Raw genomic sequence first — 22,367 nt, 5'->3', positions numbered from 1 at the left:
ACCATTCTCACTGCTCACAGTCATGCTTCCTTCCAATTAATTATTCACTCTGCTACCAGAGGAGTTTTTCTAAAACATAAATATGTACATATCATTCTGCTTAAAATCTTGACTGATTTCCTGTAGCTTCTGAGATAAGCTCAGCTCCTTGCCTTAGCACAAGAGTCTTTGGTGACTGGCCCTGCCTTCCCCTTGGCCTTGCGTCTTGCATGGATATGTGCAGGCACGTACCCATGCAAGGCATAAGGGTCTGATTACAGGTCCCTGGACATGTCATGCTGATCTATACTGCCTTGGAGTATCCTGTTCTTTCCTCCTGTGGAGTGTGTCATTGTCACACTTTCTTAATTTAGGTAGCATTTACCTTCTTTCAAAACTCATCATAAGCATACACTTCTCTAAAAAGCCTCCCCTGACGTCTCAGTGTGTTTCTATGCTCTGTAGCACTCGGACACACATCTACCATAACACATCACCTAGGATGGTATCTGGTGATGTATTAATCTGCCACTCTGCCCCGTCCCCCCATTATAGATTCCTTGAGGGCAGGGACTATATCTTGTTTCTCACTATATCCCAGGCACCTAGTTCAATGATGAGAGGACAGTAGTTTATTAAACAAATGGATGAGTTTAGAGATTCTATTAATTCTCTCATGTCAGAATAGAGGATATTGGTATATGAAAGTTAATTGCTCCTAAATACTGGTTCACATATTCCTAATACACCTGGCTAAATGATAAAGTAAAATAAAATTTATATTTCTATAGGATCTTACAGCATTATTTCATTTATTCTTCACAATAACCCTAGGATTCACATTCTATAGTGTTTATTACCTTTCAAAAAATTTTTTTACTAGACTCAGGTGCACAAAGCAACGTAATGGTTAGACATTTATTTACACCCCTCACAAAGTGATAACTCCTCCCCCTAGTCTACCACCCCTCTGACATTGTATATAGCTGTATATACCATTGACTATCTTCTGTGTGCTGTATTTCACATCCCATGACTATATACATTCCGTGTTTCCCCGAAAATAAGACCTAGCCAGACCATCAGCTTTAAGGCGTCTATTGGAGCAAAAATTAATATAAGACCCGGTCTTATTCTACTATAAATATATATTTTACATATCTATCTATCTATCTATATATCTATCTATCTATCTATCTATCTATCTATCTATATATATATATATATATTTTTTTTATTACAGCTGCACAGTCTATGAAGTGATCTATCTCCCTGGTAAGTCCAGTGCCCACCTGGCACCCTACATAATCTTTACAACATTATTGATTACGTTTCCCATACTGTATTTCATATCCCCATGACTATATTATGACCACTAATTTGCACTTTCTAATCACTTCACCTTCTCCCCCATCCTGACCCCCCTCCCATCTAGCAACCATCAGTTTTTTTTCCCCTATATCTGAGTCTATTTCTGTTTTGTTTGCTCGTTTATTTTGTTCTTTAGATTCCACATATAAGTGAGATCATATGGTATTTGTCGTTCTCAGTCTGACTTATTTCACTTAGCATAATGTTCTCTAGGTCCATTCATGTTGTTGTAAATGGTAAGATTTCATTCTTTTTTATAGCCGGGTAATACTCCATTGTATAAATGTACCAGTTTCTTTATCCAATCGTCTATTGATCGGCATTTCAGTTGTTTCCATATTTTGGCTACTGTGAATAGCATTGCAATAAACATAGGAGTGCATATATTTTTTCAAATTAGTGTTTTGGATTTCTTTGGATAGATACCCAGGAGTGGAATAGCTGGGTCATAAGGTAGCTCCATTTTCAATTTTTTAGGTACCTCCATACTGTTTTCCATAGTAGCTGCATCAATCTGCAATCCCACCAACAGTGCATGAGGGATCCCTTTTCTCTACATCCTCACAAACATTTGTTGTTTGTTGATTTATTGATGACAGCCATTCTGACAGGAGTGAGGTGGTATCTCATTGTGGTTTTTATTTGCATTTCTCTAATGATTAGTGATATTGAGCATTTTTTCATATGTCTGTTGGCCATCTGTAGGCATTTCTTTAGAGAAATGTCGCTTCATGTCCTCTGCCCATTTTTTAATTGGGTTGTTTGTTTGGTGTTGATTTGTATGAGTTTTTGATTTTTTTATTTATGAATTTTGGATATTAACCCCTTATCAGATGTATCATTGGCAAGTATCTTCTCCCATTCGGTAAGATATCTTTTTGTTTTTTTTGATGGTTTCCTTTGCTGTGAAAAATCTTTTTAGTTTGATGTAACCCCACATGTTTATTTTTTCTTCTGCTTCCTTTGCCTGAGGGGATATATCCTTAAAAATATTACTAAGGTTAATGTCTGAGTTTACTATATTTTCTTATGGAGTTTTATGGTTTCGGGTCTTACATTTAAGTCTTTAATCCATTTTTAATTTATCCTTGTATCATGTGTCTGTCCAGTTTTCCCAGCACCATTTATTAAATAGACTGTCTTTACCCCTGTGTAAATTCTTGCTTTCACTGTCATAGATTAAATGACCATATAGGCATTGATTTATTCCTGGGCTGTCTATTTTGTGCCAGTGATCTATGTGTCTATGTTTTTATACCAAAACCATGCTATTTTTATTATTGTAACCTTGTAGTATGACTTGATGTCAGATAACGTGATACCTCCCACTTTGTTCTTATTTCTCAAGATTGCTGTGGCTATTTGGGATGTTTTGTGGTTCCATATAAATTTTAGGATTATTCTAGTTCTGTGAAAAATGTCATTGGTAACTTGATAGGGATTGCATTGAATCTATATATTGCTTTAGGTAGTATGGGCATTTTAACTATATTAATTCTTCCTATCTATTAGCATGGTATATGTTTCCATTTACAGTGGTACCTCAGGTTTCTAACGTAATCTTTTCCGGAAGACCGTTTGAGTTCTGAAACTCAAACGTTTGAGTTCTGAAACGTTTGAAAACCGAGGCATGGTTTCCCCATAGAAAGTAATGCAAAATGGATTAATCCATTCCAGACCTTTGAAATCAACCCCTAAAACTGCAAATTTAGCATGAATTTTAATATTTAATGATACCATAGATCCATAAAATTTATGGTATTTGTAAACTGAAATGTTCGTCAACAGAGACGTTTGAAAACCCAGGTACTACTGTATTTGTATCTTCTTTAATGTCTCTCTTCAGTGTCTTATACTTTTCTGAGTACAGGTCTTTTACTTCCTTGGTTAAATTTATTTCTAAGTATTTTATTATTTGTTTATTACCTTTTATGAATAAGGAAACTGAAGCTTAGAGAGGCTGAGTGACTTGTCCAAGGTTATATAGCTAGTAAAGTGGCAGAGCTGGGGCTCAAACCCACAATATCTAATTTTTCCATTAATCCATTCTGCAGTTTTGTCACACATAAGAGGATTTATCTGCCCCAACTTGAGTAGTGGCAAAATGATAGCCTCCTAAAGTTGTCCAGGCCCTAATCCTTGGAACCTATTAATATATTATCTTACATGGAAAAGGGGACTTGGCACATATGAATAAAATCAAGGACCTTGATATGGGGAGAATATTATGGATTATCTGGGAGGGCCCAATCTAATCACATAAGTCCTTAAAAGCAAAGAATTTTTCCCAGTTGAGGTCAGAGTCAGAAAGAAATGTGATCACAGAAGCATGGTCAGAGAGAGGTGATGTAAGAAGGACTCAACCTACTGTTGCAGGCTTTGAAGACGGAGGAAATGGCTATAGGCCGAGGAATATGGGTGGCCTCTGAGGCTGAAATAGGCAAAGGAACAGAGTCTCCTCTTGAGCCTCCAGAAAGAAACAAAGCCTTGTCAATGCCTTGATTTCGCCTAGTGAGAACCACATCAGATTTGATGTACAAAACTTTAAGATAATCAATGTGTTGTGTTAAGCCACTAAGTTTGTGGCAATCTGTTATAGCAGCAATAGGAAACTAATACAACAGTCTACAATAGAGTTGTGCTGAGTCTTGGTGATAGGCAACTCTACAGAAGTGAATCAACACCCAGTGGAGACAAGCATAGTTTTCCCTGTCTCAGCAGCCACATAGGAAGCATCTAGGTTCACTACAGAGGCTGGCTGGAGGGATGAATATTGATGGTGCATGGTCAGACCTAAAATCCATCTAGCTCCAGATTCCATCATTGCCAGTGTTTCCAAAGCTGATTATGTTCCTTGATGTTAATGTCAAAGACTGGTCACGTGTATCCCCCAATAGCTTCATTTCCAGCAGGGTATCATAGAAAGAAAAATCACTACTATATACGGAGGCTTCGGATCTGGTCTCTGCTCATCCATTATTTGCTGTGTTGCCTGGGCAAAAATTACAGACTCTCTAGGACTATATTTCCTCAATTCTAAAACTCAGAGGGTGGATGAGGTGAAACAATACATTCCTTTCTAGTTCTAAAATTCTCTAATTTTATTCACAAATTGCTTTCTGTTAAAACATCTGGGAAGTTAGTCAATGATTCAGCAAATGCATTGCTTGACTATGTTTAAGTCAAACACATGGCTGACACACTCAATTCTTTTTTTTTTTTTTTTTAATTTATTTTTAATTTATTGAGGTGACAATTGTTAGTATAATTACATAGATTTCAGGTGTGCAATTCTGTATCACATCATCCATAAGTCACACTGTGTGTTCACCACCCAGAGTCAGCTCCCCTTCCATCACCATACATTTGATTGAAATGATCCTCAATACAATTCCATCTCTTCTTCAGGTCCATGAAATTGCTTTGTGCATTAACAGGAGGACCAGAATTTGTGGTGGTTAAAAATGTGAACTCTGGACTTGTCTCCTGGGCCACCATTTACTAAGGTTGGAACCTTGGACAAGTTACTCAACCTCATTATACCTCAGTTTTCTGATTTGTAAAATGTAGGTGATTAGAGTATTTACCACATGGAGTTGTTGTGAGATTAAAATATCAAGTGTTTAGAATAGTGCCTACTGTATAGTAAATGTATAATGAATGTTAGCTCATATCATTATTATTTCAAAACTGTGAAGCAGGAGGATTTAAGAATGATTTTTAAAAAGACACATTCATAGGCGAGAGCAGAATGGAGCCAGGCACCTGATTACCTTTTATAAAGAAAGGTCGAACGACTTTCCAGAGGGCTGTGTTGTTGTTAAATATGATGCCATTCTCGTGCATGCCAACAAACTGCAACCCAAGTTTGCTACCAAATCGGGAGATGTAGTGATTGTGCTTCATTACGTGGAACATACTTGAGGACCTACAGAGAAAGCAAAACTTGAGTTAATTTTTAAAGACCAGGAGAATTCATGGTGATGATTTTGACTACCAGTTGGCTTTCTTAGCAAATGCATGTTCATCTACATGCAGTGCATGATTTCTAGTACTCATGTTGAATAAACACTTCTGTTAGCATAAGAGCATCCCTCTCCAGTTGAAACATTTCTATTTACTCACTCCCTGTTTGAGCATTATGAAAGATAGAACACACACACACACACACACACACACACACACACACATCTCATTTCTTATTTCCCTTTCTTGTCTAACTCCAATTCACCAAAATACTACCCAAGTCACCAAAATACTGGGGTCAGTTGCTAAGCTGTTAAGAAGCTGAACCCTCCACACCACCAGCGTCCCGAGGGCCTCCAGGTTCCCAGGTACTGTCCAGCTCCACTCCAGACAGTGCCACCCCCTGCAGGAGTGAGCCTCAGAATCTGGAGTTGCTAGAATTGCTGAGGTCTTTCTTTTTTATTTTAGAACCAGCAATCTGCCTCTAATGAGGCCTGGCCCTCCAGGGGGGTATCATTCTGGGCTTGAAGGACATCTCCTGGGCACTCCTGGTGCTGGGCTTGGCTGGCTGGGTTGATCCTGAAGGCTCTCTGTGCTGGTGACAGCTGCTTCTGGGGGCTCTGCATTCCATCAGGACTCATCAGGGTCTCCAGGGTCACAGGGTTCTCCCAGGATATAAGACATGGGGAGCCACTAGTAACCCTTTATATCACAACACTGGGACCTTGCCAATAACCCAGACTTCCTTGAACTTTTCAGCTTCTCCTCCACGGTTCTGCCTCAATCCCCACTGCCATGCCCAGCTTTTAAGGCCTGGGAAGAGCCTTCAGAGGAGCTGGGAAGGAGAAGGCAGTTCCTTCTGTCTGTCCCCTCTCACTCATTTCCTCCTCTAGTTGCTGAATCCTGCCCATACATCCTCGTCTAACTGGGGCATGATGAGGCACTGAGAGTTTTAACATGTTATAGAATTCTAGCTGAAGAAGTCATAGGGGGCTGCACATGTGAGGAGAATATTATCTTCTTAGGACAACAGTGTGGAATTCTTCTGTAGGGAGATATTCACTTTGTTGAAAAGATGTTTTATTACGACTGCTTAGGTGTTAATCTATGGCATTGGAAAGATAAATAAATAGGTAATTTAATAATCAAAAGGATAAAGGATAATGATTCTCTTTAGGATAAATGGTGGGGTGGTTACTGGATGATAGAACAAGCAGCACAGGAGAGGGGAGGGGAACGAGCTGGGATGAGTGCTATCTGTGGGAGGATTTGGGGAAGCGAGGACCCCTAGTTCATTGCTCAGCAAAAGAGGGGCTTCGGGAGAAAAGAAGTCTGCTGGGAATGTATGAAGCTGAGAATTGTGGAGTAGATAGAATAAGTTCTTTTTTCATCTATCAAAGAAAAAAATTAAGAAATGCCATGACCAAATTTCCTGGGGAAAGGGGCAGAGGTTGGAAAATAGGTTAACGCAGGGCTCAGAGGGAAGCAGGCTGCCTGGACGAGGGCTGAGTGGTTGACGGCAGAGGCCATGAAAGCACGGGCCAGGAAACTGGAAGTCAAAGAAGCCATGAGTGAGTAAGCTGCATGATTAAGCCTCTGTCTGGTGAGATAGAGGGTGCACGAAGACAGACGGGACATTTCTCAGAGGATAGAGAGGATAATAAGCAGAACACAAGGTGTTTGTATGTCCCTTGTTTTTATAAATGCCAATATTGTGTTGTAGGCATAGATCAGACACAAATACCACTTGGAGAAATCAGATGAGATTATCTACAGGATCTGGAAGAACGTCAGTGCAGGGAGGACACAAGGCAGACAAAACAGGGCAAAAGGAGGGGCAGGTAGCCAGACCCCCACATCCTCACCCACAGGGGTGCATGGCTATGGATGAGTGAGTGGGGAAAAAGAGGTCACATTTCAGCTACCTCCCTCCAAGGCCCAGTCTTTTTAGCTATAAAACTGCAGCACACCCCCTCTGAGGCATGGGGCCCTCAGCCAGCCCTGTGCTGCTGAGCAGAAACGCAGAGAACACAGAGGCCCACAGAGCCTGTGCTCAGGCACACACCAGACCTCAGTTATACCCCTCTGCCTCCCGATGCTAACAAAGTGTGTTCCAAGTCTACTTCCCCAGACTCCCCTGAGGGGCATGACAACAGCCTTTCCAGATTATAAGGCCTCGGTGGGTCACAGTATTTATATGCAGACAACACAGCCAAATGCAAATTTCCCCCAATAAAATGTAAGCATAAAATATAGGCATATTTGCTTCTCTCCATATATTTTTCTGCAACTTCAAAAAGTTTCCATTCGAGTATATTCAAATTAATAGCCATTTTTCTTGGAGATAATGAGAAAAAGGGAGCCGGGTTGGGGAATTTAAAAAAGAGGCAGAGTGGTTAGCAGAGAAGGAATAGTGGTTTTCTGCAGTGCAACTATGGGAGACATGAAGAAAGCTGAGGCGAGGCAGACTGCCATTAGTCTGTGCTTCAGCCATGTGAACAAGGCGGGAGCCAAACCATGTATAAAAGTTGACCACATGTGTACTGGGGCACAGGGTGGGGCTTGCCACAGGCAGAGCTACAGTGATATAACCCTTGACTTTGGGGCTTGAGAACTAAACTGCACAGGTCTGCTAGGTAAGTCAAAATAAATCCCCAGAGCTTTTTCCACCTGAGGATTATGAATTATCCCGCGTCTCCAAGACCAGAGTAGGGTTCAGAGGCACAGATCATAAAATTGAAAAGGGACTGCACATTTGAGCAGAGGAACAGGAGGAAAATATACACACTATTGCAAGAAAGCAACATAGATTTATAAACATTTCTTCGATACTACAATAATGGGAAAACCTGGACATTTTTCTGGTGTGCAAGGGATAGAAGATGGAAAGTATTAATAATTGCACGGTGCCTAATTGTGCCAATTCAAGAGGCATAAAATATCATCGGTGTCATCTTTATTTTAGACATTGTCGTGATTTATTTATAGAGAACTTAATATTTATACAAGTTTTCATGTGTTGACTGCAACTTTGGTTCTTCCTCCCACTTCATTGAAATTTCATTTCCCAACTGCAAACTGTCTTACTATGGGGGTTGTCTGAACACATAACCCTCAAAGATGGGGAATGGCTACTATATAGTACATGTAACTAGTTCTTGTGCAGCCCGGTTCTTATGCTGGGCTGGGGCGGACGTCTTAACACTTGCTCCTCCCTTTCAAAATTGACACTTGGCTCCTAAAAGGATGACTTTGCCTTAATGAGGTTGTTCCGTTAATGTTTGTGAAAACACATTCTCCTAGAAGTCGCTGGGCCAAAAGAGCTCTGCTCTGGCCGAGTAAAGGCTGTGGGCTAAGTTTTAGCCAAACCCTCACATTTGTGACGGATTCCATAGTCCTAATTAAACTTTAAAAGAAAGCCCCTGACATCATGGCAGTGCCAAGAAATGAATGAAAACAGAATTATTATTATATGAATAAATTATTTACTTGATATTTATTTCATGAAAGAAAATCTTACATTCAAATCAAAACATTCTCTATTAAGTAAAATATTCATGAAAGAAAATCTTATGTTCAAATCAAAACATTGTTTATTAAGTAAAATATCCTCTTGATTTAATTCCAGATAATATTCATCAAATGATCCTGAATTTTGGACAAGTTTTCCTACCAACAAAAACAAAAATCCAGATGCTTCTATTTGTATTCCAGGGAATTAATTTGACTGATAAACAGCTAAAATTTTGTCCTGTATAGACAAACCATGCTATAGAGAGGACTGAAATTCTTGTTAATAGATTCAGGACTCTAGCTTTTCTAACCTTCCCCTACCTCATTCCATAATTAAAGCATAAACTAATTTGTATAATCTTTATTCACAAATTTGTACCTAAAAATTTTTAGTGCTTAGAACACAAGCAGAACACTATTTTTCTGCTCTGACCCATAGAGCTTTGTATACTGCATTAACCACGTTGGCCTGTCCATTTATTTTGAGTAATTAGTAATAAATTTCAAAAAGAGAGCAAGAAGCCCCAAACTTAAGCCCAACTAAATGTTAATCAAGAGCTAACTTAAAATCAATGTGTCTGTAGGGGGCAGCAGCATCCCAGTTATTTTGAGTCAGCGGCTCAGCCTTGGCAAAATACAGCGCTCTTACAGAGCAAACTAAGTGTGACCAGCCGGCAGACAAGCAGTTTAAACAAGGTTTTTTTGTCGTTTGTTTGTTTTTATCAAAAGTAGTCTGGCTTTATCATACCGGGGTAAATTGGGAACGTGGAGAAGAGAACGTTAGTGAAGAACTAGGTGCCCCGGGCCCAGAGCATTCCTGGCACTGTGGAGACCTTGCTCCTGTCTTGTGTGTGCTCACTGTAACACCAGTTGAAAGAGATGTCATATTGACACGTTGGAAGAGTGAGGATTTCTCATCACTGAGGAGAGACTGAACGGGTACCCAAGCCCAGAAGGGAGAGTGGGTAGTGTAAGTTGTCTGGTAACTGGAGTGGGTCATTGTTCTTCTTTAAACATAACTAAAGTGAAAAGACATCTCCAAAGATAGCAAACCTGTTGTCTATTCAAAATGGAGAGGAGCCAGGAACTAAGTGGTAAGGAGGAGGCCACCCTCCTGTTCTGAGTTTACAGAACTCACATAGCTGTGGCCAAGTTCAAGGGTGATAAGTACTAGGAATAGGGAGGAGACAATAAATGGAATATTTGGTTCCACACATTGAAAAATACTTGCCTTGTCTAGACCTGTTCTGTGCCTGAGGCTTATGCTCCATCAATCTTATCACCTTTTCACTGTCCTGTATGCCTCTAATATCCTCATTCACCAGTTTAAATAATTGGGTCACAGCAGGAGAAAAAAATCTTTTTAACTGAGGGAACTGGCCGTACCATCCTAACCAAGTGATCAAATTCAGTATCATTAATAGTGGCACAACCTTTCTTGTTTCCTGATGTGATACCATTTGACGTATTATTATAAAATGTTTAATCTGAACCTAATTGAGCCTTTAGACGTAATTTTCAGTTTATAAGAAACACAGGGAATAGAGAAATATGCTAAATGACACTATTCTGAAACAATGTGAGAAATTCAGAGTATGGGGCATCCTACAAGACAACTGACTTGGTCTCTTCAAAAGGTCAATGTCCTGGGGGGAAAAAGGGGAGGACTGCTCTTTTAACTTTCCTGTTCATTTGAATGTTGTCTTAATAGGGAGTTGGAAAAAATATTTCATTGCAAATCATGAAAATCACTCCCTTCCAAGTATCCTCATCTCTCTTGACCCTCACCTTACTTTGTTACAGCTGCCTGGTAAAACTTCAACCCTGGCTAAATCCAATTCCTAGCTTACTCTGTGCTTGCACCTGGCAGCTGGATCGTGCTGGGGAAAAAACCCACACATGCACATGTGTACACACACACACACACACACACACCCCGGATGCGAGGTCTCAGTTAAATTCAAGCGGGCCCATAGAGCAGCTGGCAATTCTCCTACATTTCCCTCGTCCATTCGCTTTCTCACTCTCCTAGATGACTATTATATCCCGCATCCTCTCTCCTCAAGTGTTTCACTTTCTCCCCCCTCAGTCTCAGCTAAAGACTTTACTTTTTATCTTAAGGAGAAAACAGAAGCAACTAGAATTTCTGCAAACTCCAACCACCAGGATCTTTGCCCGTATATTCAACCTTCCCACCTGTTACTGTGGATCAACTTTCATATTGGTCCCTTCCTATTCAAGGCCAATTTACTTGTCACCTGGACCCCTTCACAGCTCACCTAGCACACCCTTTCATTCACTTCCATCAACAATTTGTTTCTGTAACTGATTGCTCCCATCACAATACACATGCTATGCCTTCTACTATCTTAACAAAACTCCTTGGACCACACATCCCTCTCCAGCTCTGTTCCATTTCTCTGCCTACCCTCCTCTTTGTCTTCAATGAGCGCAGTTTTGGTTTCTACTGGAGGTTACATTTCCCTGGTTTGCAAACTGTTTATCTGAATAAAATTTCTCCCTTCACTGCACCCCAGACTGGGGACTCCTATTGGCACTGGATTGGTGGCAGTGAAGTTTGTTGACAGTCTGAAGGCTCAGACCTTGCTTCGTAACATCCCACTCAAATGTCTACTAGACATGTCAAGTCAAAATGTCTGAAATGAAATTCTGATTTCTTCCCAAACCAAACTTGCTCCACCTATTCAGATTATGCAATATCCTCATTCTTCCAGGCAAATTTGTTCCTCATTCTTCCAATATCCTCATTTGTTCAAGGCAAAAACTGTGGCATCACCTTGACTCTCACACCCAATATACAATCTGTTAGCAAATATTGGCTTTGCCTTCAAAATATGCCCAGAATTTCACCTCATCATCTTATCATCTCTACTGCTCTCAGTTGAACCAGCCACCATTATCTTTCGCCTAAACGCTTTCTCTGCACCCAGCTGTTGCCATCTATTCTCAACAGAGAAGCCAGAATTATTTTGGTGACACATGAATGAGTCAGGTATGTCACTCTTCTGCTCAAACTCTTCAGTGGTTTCCCATCTCACACAGGGTAAAAGCCTGTAAGGCCCCACGTGAGTGAGTATTCTAGTCCCTCTCATCTCTACTACTCTTCCAGTAGACACACTGCTATCTATGAACAGTCACTCCGCGGACATTTCAGACAGGCCCCCACCTCTGTGCATTTGTATTCGCTGTTCCTTCTGTCTGGAATGTATTTCCTCTAGATTTCTGTATGGCTTTCTCCCTCACTTCCTCTACGTCTTTATTGAAATGTTATCTTCTCAATGAGGCCTTCCTTGACCACCTATTTACAACTGCACTCCCAACTCCCATCCCTGTAACTGACCCCCCATTCCCCTTCTCTACTTTCATTTTCTATATACCACATATCTACCTGATAAGGTTGTGAGAAACCATCCTGGTTTGCCGGGATCTGTCCCGGTTGTAGTATTGAAAGTCCCAAATCCTGGAAATCCCCATAGGCCCAGGCAAACTGAGACTGTTGGTCACCCTTCTGATATACTATACATTTTACTGGTTTATTGTCAGTATATTAACAATATATTTCTGGGACCATAGGAATTTTTGGCTGATTTGTTCATGATACCCAGTATGTATAGTAAGTTCTCAATAAATATTTATTTAATGAATGAGTGGAGAGCCAATAATGACTATGGTAAGTTAGGATCATTCAGTGCTACGTATATAGTGAATTATCAATAAATATATGTTTAAAGGATGAATAAATTCCCTATAAAATTATACATATTAAAACACATGCAACAATAACCCTAATTAGTATATTAATTGCTAACAGATATGACCCTAACTGGTATGTGAACTGCTAATTCTGCTTTATGGATGCTAACCACATTCCTTTTTTTTTTGTATTCATGACAAAAAAATAATATATACACATAACATATAGTGTCATGCACAACTTCTGTAGACCCTCCTTAATTTAGCACATAGCTGACCAGAGAATTGTGCATACTTTATCTACATATGATCACATAAACCTTCTCCCAAAACCCCCAGCTGCTCAGGCCACGTTCCACGCGCACTCATGTCTGACTTCCCCCACCACTTCTGGACTAAACTGGTTAGAAAAGTTGGGCCATAATCTCTACACAGCTGTAATGACTACAGATCTCAAACTTTTCAAAACAAGAAAAAAGATCCAGCAAACTATTCAAATAAAAATGAAGAGTTTTCTGAGGTCCAATGGGGTCTTTTCAAGAGGTACAGGTAGTTCTGAAATGGACCTGAAGAGCAGGCAAGGAAAGGAGATAGGGACAAACATGTCCTATTCCGCGGGGGGGCTCGGCCCTTAACAACAAACTCGAGCAGCTCAGAGGCAATTAAAAAGAACACAAAGATTCTAACCAGTGAAAAGCCTGTGAGGACAGGACAAGGAAAGAACTGGGAGAAGTTGGGGGAAGAACGGGATGGGTTGTGTACGTCTCCAGCATGAATCAGCGCTTGACTTGGTCAGGTCGCTAAGGTCACTTTCTTTTTTTCCAACCTAAAATCAATAACATTAAACATAACCTAGGAAGACAAAGGAGTTATAGTATAACATGTAGAGATAGCAAATAGAGCAACTGACAACATTCATATAAGGATAGACTAGGTAATCTCTACAATAGAATATGTATGGCTGTAATGCTATTGTGTTAGGGTTAAAATTTCATTAGCAGTTTGCTCTACCTCAGAAATGTACCATTGAAAAGAAAGGTAATCTAGACAAAATGTAAACTGATAAATAAGCTAAGGTCACTTTCTTAATTAAAACAGCAGAGTGGTCGGATGCCACCCCCCTCACTGTAATGAAGATCCTGCTTCAGGGACTGGTTTTGGGCTTCCAGGGAATTTATCTGGTGACTTAGCATCTAGAATATAAAAGCGATTTCTGTTCTGGTCCTTGGTCCATTCTCACGTGCATCATTCTTCATTCCAGTTCTAGTCTTACACTACCACCACCTGAGCTAGACTTCAGAGTAACACAATAAGACAAAAACCACTCCAGCTCTGCTTAGCTGTTTCCTCTAATCCCAGGAAAAGGCCCCGCTGCCCTGGAAGCTTCTTACCTTCTCTCTTCTCTCAAGCTCCACAATACACTGGAATCACCTCGGGAGCTCTAAACACTGTTGATGCCTGGGTCCCACCCCCAGAGATTCTAAAAGTTGGGGTGTGGCCTGGGCACTGGTGGTTTTAAAAGCTCCCTGAGTTACTTTAATGTGTTCCAGGTCCTGAACTGCAGGTGAATATCCTTTTTGATAAATATCCTGTGGGTCACTTCACCTGTCTGCTGGGGGACATAGGTGACAAGGGAAGGCAGGTGCTGACTTGAAGGCTGGAAGGTAACTTGTTGTGCTGGGGGATGAAAGAACAGGAGCGAATGTCCCAATCCCCCCAGCCCAAATGTCATCAGTCCCAGGACATTTTTGAGACAGTAGTCAGTTGCAAAAGTGAGTATTGATTTTTAAAATGAGAACATATCAAATTCACTTAAATTTGGGTGATCAGAGCTCAATATCCCAAGAGAAGTAAAATCCAAGAGAATGTATGGTCTAGCCATGACAGTGTTCTCAAACGTGAGTGTCCTCAGAATCACCCGGAGAGCTTGTGAAAACATGTTGCTGGGCCCACCCCCAGGCTTTCTTATTTAGTACGTCGCAGTGGGACCCAAGAATGTGCATTTCTAACAAGTTCCTGGGTGATGCTGATGCTGCTGGTTGAGGGACCACATTTGGAGAACCACTGCATTGGAGTGGTTTCACAATGAACCTAATAAAATGACATTTCAACCTGAAGCTATTTAAGCTTAGTTATATTAATATAAACATGGTCTGCCTAAACTGTTCTTAAAAGTGCTACAACACCAAACTGAAGAAACAGAAAAAAAAAAAATTGAGGTATCAGATTGGTCCAAAATAACATTACAGGATAGTTCAAAATGTTTGGAAGGATAACACATTTTTCTGCCCCACCTCCTTCTTTCAGGTATTTAGTTCAAAGATTCAGGCTTTTGGGATGCCATGGTATTTTATGCAATGATATATGTAATCTTGGCCTGAAAAAAAATCAATGTAGTTTCCAGAAATGTTTCACTTACTTCTGGGTGATAGTCTATGTGTCTGAATAAATAATGCTAATAAATCAGTAAAACACCCTGGCCAATCTTAGTTTGTGGGTAAAGCCCCATTAGAGATTATAAACATAAAAACTCATTAATGAGACTGTGTTGGTATATAGCGTTGCTAAAAATTTAGTAAAGATAGCTGAAAGTGTAGTGAAATATGCTCTCTGAAATTCTCCATTTTCTATGATTAATAAATAAGAAAACTAGTATTTTGCAAAACTAGTTCTTCACAGTCGATGCACATTTGTTAACTGAAGTGAATTCAATCTGCTAAAGTTATCCAGAAAATATAGAAATTGAGGGGGGCATCATTTCTTTTAATAGTCAATATTATTCCTGCTTTATTTAAGATCACTCAGCTAGGACCCTGGCATGCAGTCATAAATAGGGCAGCAACATACCAATGGCTTCTTTTTCTACTGTCTATCCTTCTAGAGGTGCCCAGGAGCCTGGCATTAGAAAAACATTAGCAAATTGGTACAGTTAGATTTCTTTGCTTCGGGTGTGTGTGTTTGTTTGTTTGTTTGTTTAATGCTTACTTGTAGAGATAAGACCAAAATCTTAAGAAAGCAAAAAGATAATGCCTCTCTTTAAAGTATATTTTGTCAAAACCAAATTTTCTGGATTCTAAATTTCTATATCCACTTCTCAGAGAGATTTGGAATAATTTCCCAACTTTCCAGAGTTCTTTATCTATGTACCTCTGAAATAATGGCAAAGCTCACAATTTCACTTTTCTACAGTGTTAGATTTTTACCAGGGAATTGCTCACCTTCATTGTGGTGGTAAAAACACAGCTTTAGAGCCAAAGATGTCAAATGTCAAAATAAGTGTGTTTGCTTTTTAAGACGAAAAATCCCAGCCCTGACTTTAAAAACAGGTCTCTGATTAGTAACAGACTCACTTGCTGATGATGAGTGTCTCCTCCCCACATATCCAGACTCTCATGAACTCTCCATACATCTTGTTGTAGTAGTTGCAGGCACTGCCAATGCCCATCCACAGGAAGCGGCAGTGGGAAATGAGCGGGCCAATTCCCATGCAATAACCAGGACCTAGGAAGTTGATCAGATCACAGTCAGCATTGTAGTAACATCAAAACAGGCAACTGCTTTATGTTACTGCTGTTCTTGTTCTTTTATACCTAAGTGTTCTTTTACATATTCTGGTATATACCTGTGAATCATTAAAAAAAAAAAAAAAGAAAAAAAAAAGAAAAAATTAAAAAATAAACTAATAAGCATAATGTGAAGCTCTTTACCCCTCCACGAATAAAAAGTATTTCATTGTCCATCACACTAGTTCCATTTGGTCTCAGTCATTCAGTCTGAATGAACCAGAGTATGTGTCTGCTATTTTCTTGCCATGTTAAATGGTGTCAATGAGTTTCAAATACAAGTCAATCAGTCCAGTTAGTTACAGGCATGGAAACAAGTGACAAACTGACAGATCTGTTTGGCTGCCTAGTTTTGTCTGAAAACTTTTAGCTTAAATGCCCCAGTTGACAGAATGGATGGATTAGAATTAGGTGGTTTTGGTGTAATCTTTTTAATTAAGAGAAATATAATTTACAAAGATACTGTCGAAACAACATCCATTTCTTCTGTCCCCCCACCCCCCCCCCCACCTTGGAAAGGATTGAGTTGAAGAATCTTAAGCTAAATCTCATTAGGCAAAATAAATCTAAGACTTGAGGAATTAGGCAATGACTCTGATCAGTGTTTTTAGACCAGAGTTTGAGTCCAGTGATGTGGTTTTACTCAAGAGAAGTGGCCTGTTTTGTTCTTGCTTATGTAGAGGATGGCAGAATTGTGAAGACATGAATCCAATGAACAACTGGGGAATTTGCAGTTGCTTCTATCAGAGACCAAATTTGGTAGCTTGATTTTACTAGTGGTGGTGACAAGTTAGATAAAAACTTTTTTGAATAGTTTTAAAAGTATTATTTATTTGTAAAGTAGTAGCTTTTCTAAATCTTTCTCCTTTAATTCCATTCTGTCAATGAAATAATTATGAATCCAAAACATGCACAGCTATACGAGATAGAATTCTCATTCCATGGGCAAGAGTTGTGTAATAATCTAGATAATCTAAGCTTTTGCTTGAATCATCTAAATTGGATTTTTTTCTTTTCTTTTATTAGTTTCAGGTGTATAAAACAATGTAATAGACATTTACATTCCACAATGCGATAACCCCCCTCCCCCAATCTACTACCCCTCTGATATCGTATATAGCTGTTATAATTCCATTGACTCTATTCTCTATGCTGTACTCCACATCCTGTGAATATAAATATATATAGAAATAACAGTTTACATTCCGTATTATTCAGCTTTAGATTCAGGTGTATAGTGCAGTGGTCAGACATCTACATTGATAAACAAGGTTTAGTCCTTAACTTTGCAATAGCAGTATTAATGGGGACAACCTGTCACTTTTTTTTTCTTTAACATAAAGGTCTTTGTTAATATCTTTAGAAGCAAAACATTTTCAAAGGGTTCTTAATCTTATGATTGTCCTAATAACACTATAAGTAGATGACTGACTTTATATAAAATAATTTCATTAAGTTCTTAAAAAGATTTGAACACACATATTTTGTTGAATATGTATTTCCTTAAAATGTCATGAGATATACCAACCTGCTATCAATTGAAATATGCATAACAGCAAAATACTTTGCTGGATATTTATTCGTTGAAACATTGTGGATGCTCAATAAATGTTTTCTGAATGAATTTTTAAAATTAGATGTGTGTGTAACATAAAGGATGAAGTTTTAAATGTCATTTTTTTAAAGAGTATTTTATATTGTATTTACATTTGGATAAAAATGGAAAAATATCAGTGTATCACATACATTTAATTACACATGAGGTTAAACATCTGGCTATTTGGGACTAGATTTATTCAACATTTACTTATTTAATATGCTAAGCTCATGAGAAACAAAAGGTGCAAATGAAAGGCTGCACTTCTCCTTTTTTTTTTACTAAAAATTTGGTGCCATGTAAAAAGTCTTAATATTAGGGAACCACCATTCAAATATAAAATATGACAGTGCAGAGCTGTGTCTACTGAAAAGGGAATTGTTATGAACTTTACTTAGGTTGAAAACCTGAGTTCTAACCAGAAGAGAATCAGAGCTTTAGGTCCTTAGTGATCAATCATATGTCAGCTGAATTCATCCAACAAACACTTACTGAGATGCTGTAGGAATAGACATCAGCTCTAGATTAAGGATTAGAGATGGTATGAGAAGTATAACTAGGTGCCCATCAGAGTCTTGGGCAGGATAGAAGAGAATGTGGATAAAAAGTACAAAATCAAATAAATGACAATGTGATCCTTTTATTTACATGTACCAGGGGTGCCAAAAAAATGTATACACATGTCTTGTATTCGTCTTTTGTTATCGGTATATATTGAGTATTACAATTTTAATACAGTTTTTTCCTTTCTTAAAATCTGTATACATTTTTTTGGCACCCTCTGTATATCGTACACCCTCCACCCGGGAAGAAGAATGCTCTAGGAGGGGAGAGAGACTTTGGTATGATATTAGGGCAGTATTCTGGTTGCATCTACGTGTTAAGCTGTTCTCTGCTTCTCAGATTTGGGAATGCTTATCTAGGCATGCAGTGATTGCAAAAATGCAGTAATTACTGCACTGCATTTTTGTGTAGAGATAGCCGCTGTGAAGCCAACAATTGAGACCTTTCACCTGCTGTCTAGTCAAGAAGCCGTTGCTTTTCACAATACCCCCTAGAGAAACCTGCACACACAAATGTTCATAGCAGCACTGTTCACAATAGCCCCAAACCGAAGATACCCTAAATACCCATCAACAGTAGAATGAGAAATTAAACCATGAGATGTTCACGTAACTGCATACCATACGAACTACAGCTGCATGCCACAATGTGGATGAATCGTACAATATTGAGCATAATATTGAGCAAAAGCAGGAAAATAGAAGAATAACTAATGTAGGATTCTATTGCTAAAACATTTAAAACCAGGCAGAATTGAACTATTGTTTCGGGATAAGAAATGAGGTAGCAAAACTGTAAAAACAGGCAGAAAATGATTGTCACAAAACAGAAGCCTGTTTTTCTCTGGGGGCGAGAGAGAGCGTAATTGAAAAAGCACAAGAGACATTTTTGGGACTCTGCTAACATCCTATTTCTTGTCCTGGGCGTGACAACATATTTATTTGTGCACTTTTCTGTGAAATCGTTTCTTGATGGGAAAGAGAGAATGTTGCCGTGTCCTTTTCCCTGTGTCCCTTTCTGGGGATGTGGTGCCCAGGGCAAAGAGAGGCTCTAGAGGAGAGGACCCACATGCAAGGTTGGGAATGTCTGTGTATCCTTGGGGAAGGGAGAGAGAGCTTCCAGGTGCCAGGTAACTGTGAGTCCTAGACAGAGATCAGTGAACTTGGGGCAATTTCCCAGACCTGAAACTTACAAAGCCCCAAGTAGGAATGTCTCTTTCCTCCCCCCGACTCTCATACTTCTCCCTGACACTAAGTCACCTGCCTATGAGTTATCTTTGCACCCTCCCCACCCCCCTAACCCCCAGAACCTGACATAGCAGGGCCTCTCAGTAAATGTAGGTTGAAGAAGCTTAGATTTGAGTCCCAGTTTCATCACTTACTAGCTGTGTAACATCTACCATCTTTAAGTCTCAGTTTCTTTATCTGTAAAATAGGCATAAATCCACCCATCTCACCAGAGTGCTGTGCGGATCACAAGGGAAAATGAGTGCGGGGAAAGGTTCCGTATCCAGAGCTTCAGAGATGCCAGTTCTCATCCTTGCCCCCTACACTCACCTCCTCACTCAAGGGTACAAATGAGTTCTACCACAACCTGCAGCATAAACATCTGGGGGGACTTGTTTAAAATGTACCCATCTCACCTCCACCATTCATGGACCTTGACCTGGGATCCCACTGGGGAAGGAAAGGGAAAAGGGATCAAAGTAAAGACTACGGAAGAGTCTTCCCTCAGATCCCATCAAGTAGTAGGGAACAAAATTAACTAAACATTCTGTTAAATTGGTCATTGAAGTAACCTAAAATACCAAGCTCAATCAGAGAGACAGGCAGTCTTCTGGAAATTCTTATAGAATCCAGACACAGGGCACTTTGCACCAGCCCCATACTCCCACTCTAAATCATGCTGTGACGAGGCCCACCTCATTACACTTGAAAGTGTAATGACTGCTACTGAAATATATAGCCATACCCTGTATCTTATGGGATTGGGGGACAGATATCTGTCACGAGAATTTTCACTGAAAACTAAAGAACTTGTCTGATATTTCTGATAACTCTGAATTCACCTGGTAGTGGTGGAGTGGTAGGGGTTTCTACTGGAATTATCTGGATAATTATATTATACTCTACTTTCGATTGACCCACAGACCTTGTTAAAGATTCTATCAGGGTGCGATGCTCCGAGGGAATTGTAGAAGTACTAATCCTTCCTCCACTGACCAGGTTTTATTCAGCCCTTATTGTGGCACCACCATTACCTCTCCCCTTCCCAAGAATTAAAAAAAAAAAAAAAAAAAAAAACCAACAACAACAACAACAAAACAAAAAACCAAAGAGTGGGATAAAGAAAAGGAACAAGTTAAAGATAGTGAGAAGACATGAACGACGCAAAGTGGGAAGAGGAAGGAGTATAGAAGGCATTCCAGAGACATTTCCACCTTCAGAGCAAATTAGAATGAGTTTGAATCTAAAAAAAAAACAAACAAAAACACCTGGAATTTTACCTCGCTCCACTTTCTCTCAAACTTACCTTAAAGGGTTTGTGCCACGTTTACTTTACCAAAGCAAAGCACAGAGTGGAAGGGATTATCTAAGATTTGTTTTAGTGCTCTCATTTAAAATGTGCAGATAATTGGTAGAAAAATTTTCACCTGCATCTTCATTTGCTAATGTTGCCATGGGCTTCAGCCGTCTCCCCACATTTGCTTAGTGTCCTTTTCCAAATTTTCTTTAGCATCATGGACCCAAACTCCCAAGTAACATGCTCCTTGGATACAAACCTGAATGACTGACTTACCGGGGATTGAGGATGTATCCTCATAACTCCAAATGAAGAGAAGAAAACCAGTAAGCAGCAGGATTGGCATGGTGGCAAGAGGCACCGCTTCGGGTACCATGCTGGTGAGGTTATAATGCATTGGGTTCAGCATTTCCAAAACCATCTTGTGTTCCCTGATCGCAAGGGAAGCAATTTAAAGTTCTGTGGAAATCAAAGGGGCAGAAAGTTTAAAGAATCCTCCAAACATACATGTAGGATTCCTGTTGCTTCAGAAATGCTGTGTTGTAGAGGTCGCCACTTTGTTTTATAATGTGATCGGACACTTAGACAAGACAAATTTATGGTTACAAGTCAAAACAAGTAAGCCCAAGAGAGATCTTTTGGCTTGAAGTGCAGCATTTCTGACCTTGGTAGAGCCTCAGGTTCACTTAGACGCTTGGTTTGTTAGAACCTTATCACCTTGCCCTTGAGTGGGTAGAGTGACTGAATTCCCAATTGAAAGCCAGATTTCTTACCAAAACACAAGAAAATGAAGCTCATTTCAGAAGTGGAGTCATTCTGTGACTTCATCAGCAGAATTTGTTTTAGGTAATCTTTTCCCTTTGAAGCCCAATCAGTTTTGTGTTGTTTTTTATTTTAAATCTCCAACCCCCTTCCTTGCTCAAAATTACTTCCCCCAAATAATAAGTTTCTCCAGCAAGAACATGTTTCTTGGGCATCGGTGAGGCATTCTCAAATTCTCCCATTAGATTCTCTATTGAATTCAATGGGGCTCACTCAGTGAGGCTTAAAAACTCTGCATCATGGGCTGTATTAAGCAGTGCCCATCAGGGCCAATGTCAGAGGTAGTAGGAGAGGAAGAATAAAGGGAGAGGAGAAAGCAAAGGAATAGGGAAGGAGGAATAGAAGAGAGGAGACAGAATAGAATGCCACCAGCTATAAGCTCAGGTGCCACTTAGCAATCTCACTCCTCACAGCAGCCAACCTCTGTGTAAGCCAATTTTTAGTTTGATTCACTGGTTCTGTTATGTTTTTCAATAACATAATGTTGAGTCTGTCTTTTCAGTAAGGTTTTCTAATACCTATACTCTCAGAAGAGAATTTCAGAGATGCTGGTTTGTTGAAGAGACCTAGCTTGAATAGACTTGTACAGTGAGGAAAGAGCAACCATTCAATGCGGTTGCCGGTGCCAGCTGACTGCTCCAAGGGTTACCTTCCCTTGGAAAGTGCCTGAAGTTTCCAGGATTTGTAATGGCTCTGAAACAGATTTTGCCTGGGTTTTATCAGTAATAAAGTTCTAGATTCTTAGCCAGGGCTTC

At 39.7% G+C, this 22,367-nt stretch overlaps 1 protein-coding gene across 1 annotated transcript in view; it reads right to left on the bottom strand.

Annotated features, from left to right (window-relative positions):
* LOC117023688 (aromatase) overlaps positions 1-21,248 on the bottom strand; it is a 33,586-nt gene extending 12,338 nt beyond the window's left edge. Inside the window, exons 1-3 of the mRNA XM_033108760.1 lie at positions 21,067-21,248; positions 15,894-16,044; positions 5,124-5,278 (exon numbers count right to left, since the gene is read on the bottom strand). Of these exons, the coding sequence (XP_032964651.1) occupies positions 5,124-5,278; positions 15,894-16,044; positions 21,067-21,211 (451 nt within the window). The 5' untranslated portion in view covers positions 21,212-21,248. The remainder of the gene's footprint in view (positions 1-5,123; positions 5,279-15,893; positions 16,045-21,066) is intronic.
* Between the last annotated feature and the right edge of the window lie 1,119 nt (positions 21,249-22,367).

Source organism: Rhinolophus ferrumequinum, chromosome 6 (genome assembly GCF_004115265.2).
Source record: "Rhinolophus ferrumequinum isolate MPI-CBG mRhiFer1 chromosome 6, mRhiFer1_v1.p, whole genome shotgun sequence".
Lineage (NCBI taxonomy): Eukaryota > Metazoa > Chordata > Mammalia > Chiroptera > Rhinolophidae > Rhinolophus > Rhinolophus ferrumequinum.
This window is presented reverse-complemented; position numbering and strand designations above follow the sequence as displayed.